This window comes from Abrus precatorius, unplaced genomic scaffold (assembly GCF_003935025.1).
Source record: "Abrus precatorius isolate BTA unplaced genomic scaffold, Abrus_2018 Scaffold0, whole genome shotgun sequence".
Classification (NCBI taxonomy): Eukaryota; Viridiplantae; Streptophyta; class Magnoliopsida; order Fabales; family Fabaceae; genus Abrus; species Abrus precatorius.
This window is the reverse complement of record NW_020874290.1, coordinates 722,779-725,871: the sequence shown is the minus strand read 5'-3', so window position 1 is coordinate 725,871 and position 3,093 is coordinate 722,779. Positions and strand designations below refer to the sequence as shown.

General features: G+C 30.6%; 1 protein-coding gene across 1 annotated transcript in view; it reads left to right on the top strand.

Moving 5' to 3' along the window:
* LOC113853225 (30S ribosomal protein S3-like) overlaps positions 1-1,725 on the top strand; it is a 2,671-nt gene extending 946 nt beyond the window's left edge. Inside the window, exons 2-3 of the mRNA XM_027483729.1 lie at positions 893-1,106; positions 1,354-1,725. Coding sequence (XP_027339530.1) covers positions 893-1,106; positions 1,354-1,691 — 552 coding nt within the window. The 3' untranslated portion in view covers positions 1,692-1,725. The remainder of the gene's footprint in view (positions 1-892; positions 1,107-1,353) is intronic.
* The last annotated feature ends 1,368 nt before the right edge of the window (positions 1,726-3,093 follow it).

Sequence of the window (3,093 nt, the reverse complement as noted above, 5' to 3'; positions counted from 1 at the left end):
GCAGTGTAATAAAGCATCAATAGGAATTAATCCATATATAAATGGATATATTCATAACACAAACAAATCAAGAGCTCCGAATCAATAAAAACTGAGAAGGTTGATTCAAGAAAAAAGAAATAGTATTTAAAAAAAATCTTATAATTAGAGAGGCTCCGTTGTAGAATTCAGACCTAACCATTAATTGAGAAGCGATGGGAACGACGAAACCTGCGAATATCTAAGATTTTTTTTAAACAAATCTTAATGATTCATTAGGTGGGATGGCGGAACAAACCAAAAAAGAATCCATTCTTTTTTATTGAGGAATTATGCCCTACATTCCATCTGAATTTGGTAATAAAAGAGTGAATTTTCGCCCGCGAAAATTTGTATTTTATTGAATTTTTTTATTTTTGCCAATCCGATATGATACGATATGATAATAAAAGAAAAAAGAAAAATAGAAATAAGGATTCGTTAGAATATTATAAGATAACAAAACAATATTATTTAGTTATATACAGATAGCAAAAATTGTCTTAAATTGTCTATAAGAATACATATTAAGTTATATATCAAAACAAGATATACAAATTTCCAATAGACTAATAGATTCTATGAAATCTCAAAAAATCCCGCGATTCTATTATTCATTAAACATATGTATATTAGTGTATATTATTTTATCGATTAAATCGATTTATATATATATATTATTGGAATCGTTTCATTCGCGAGGAGCCGTATGAGATGAAAAATCTCATGTACGGTTCTGTAATAGAGATGGAATTGAGAAACAACCATCAACTAGAACCCCAAAAGAACCAGATTTCGTAAACAACATAGAGGAAGAATGAAAGGAATATCCTATCGAGGTAATAATATTTGCTTCGGAAGATATGCTCTTCAGGCACTTGAGCCCGCTTGGATCACGTCTAGACAAATAGAAGCGGGACGGCGAGCAATGTCACGAAATGTCCGACGAGGTGGACAAATATGGGTACGCATATTTCCAGACAAACCAGTTACAGTAAGACCCACCGAAACGCGTATGGGTTCGGGAAAAGGATCTCCCGAATATTGGGTATCTGTCGTTAAACCTGGGAAAATACTTTATGAGATGGGTGGGATATCAGAAAATATAGCCAGAAAGGCTATTTCTTTAGCAGCCTCAAAAATGCCTATACGAACTCAATTCATTATTTCAGGATAATAATGAAAACCAAAGGAAAGAGGGCTTTAGGATGAAAACATAAAAATGCAATTGTAAGTTCCTTATTTTTGAACACAGAATATTTTTTTTTACTTCAATCTTTGGACTGAAAGAACAAAAAAATGATATGATTCAACCTCAAACCTATTTGAATGTAGCTGATAACAGCGGAGCCCGCGAATTGATGTGTATTCGAATCCTAGGAGCTAGTAATCGACGATATGCTTATATTGGTGACATTGTTGTTGCTGTAATCAAGGAAGCAGTACCAAATATGACCTTAGAAAGATCAGAAGTGATCAGAGCTGTAATTGTACGTACTTGTAAAGAACTCAAACGTAGCAACGGTATACTAATTCAGTATGATGATAATGCTGCAGTTGTCATTGATCAAGAAGGAAATCCAAAAGGAACTCGAATCTTTTGTGCAATCGCACGGGAATTGAGACAGTTAAATTTCACTAAAATAGTTTCATTAGCACCCGAGGTATTATAAAATTATAAGGCAAAACCGTGATATGGATATATTTGTTTTGTAATGAAAATGGATTAATTAATATATTATATCTCACACATATCCCTTTTGTAGTAATTATTCTAAGTATTAGAAATAACAATTATTATCTATTTCATATTAATATTGGATGATCTAAATGAAATATATTGGATGATCTAAATGAAATAATGAAAAAAAAATAGAAAAACGAGCATGTTGATTATATTGAAAATAAGGAGCAACAATCATTTTCGTTTATCATGAGTAAGGACACCATCGCTGACATAATAACCTATATACGAAATGCTGATATGAATAGAAAAAAAATGGTTCAAATACCATTTACTAACATCACCGAAAACACTGTGAAAATACTTTTACGAGAGGGTTTTGTTGAAAACGTCAGAAAACATAGGGAAAGCGACAAATATTATTTAGTTTTAACTCTACGGTATAGAATAAATAAGAAAGGATCATATAAAAGTTTTTTAAATTTAAAACGGATCAGTACACCTGGTCTGCGAATATATTCTAATTATCAACGAATCCCTAAAATTTTAGGAGGCATGGGGATTGTAATTCTTTCAACTTCTAGGGGTATAATGACAGATCGAGAGGCTCGATTAGAAAAAATAGGCGGAGAAATTTTATGTTATATATGGTAATCTTTCTGAAATACGAATTAGATGAGAAATTTCTATCCATTTTTGTCAAAAAGAGAGAGAGAAAACACAGATTTAGAATATCACCCACCCCTCATATACTAGTGAATGTGCGAAGGGGGTTTAACTGAAACTGGAATTGGAAAAAAAAAAAGAAAAAATAAAAAGGATTCAAGAGGATTTAATTCCTGAATGAATAAATTCCCAGGGGTATGTTTCAGATTCCTTTATATAATCAAAATTGAATTATAAGCTATGTTTTTCAAAAGATTCGACGTACTTTTTATATGTTTATATGTATACGCCCGTAGAAAAAAAAAAAGAAGCATAAAAAATTCAATTTAATTAGACTGTTTTTTAATTTCAACAATCTTTTTTTTTGGGGGGGGGGTACAAGTTCAAAATGTAAGGAAACCTTATTTTCTTCCAATAAATAGATTTGGTATTAACTTATTAAGGAATTACAAATATGAAAATAGGGGCCTCCGTCCGTAAAATTTGTGAAAAATGTCGATTAATTCGCAGGCGAGGGCGAATTCTAGTAATTTGTTCCAATCCAAAACATAAACAAAGACAAGGATAATATTTCCACAAAAGAGGATTTTCTATAAAAATAGAATATAAAAATATTAGAATATATATTTTATAAAATATTAGAAGAAATTTTTTATTATTGGTATTTCCAATTTGAAATTTTATTTCAAAAATTCATATTCGATGTCGATTAATATAAAAATACA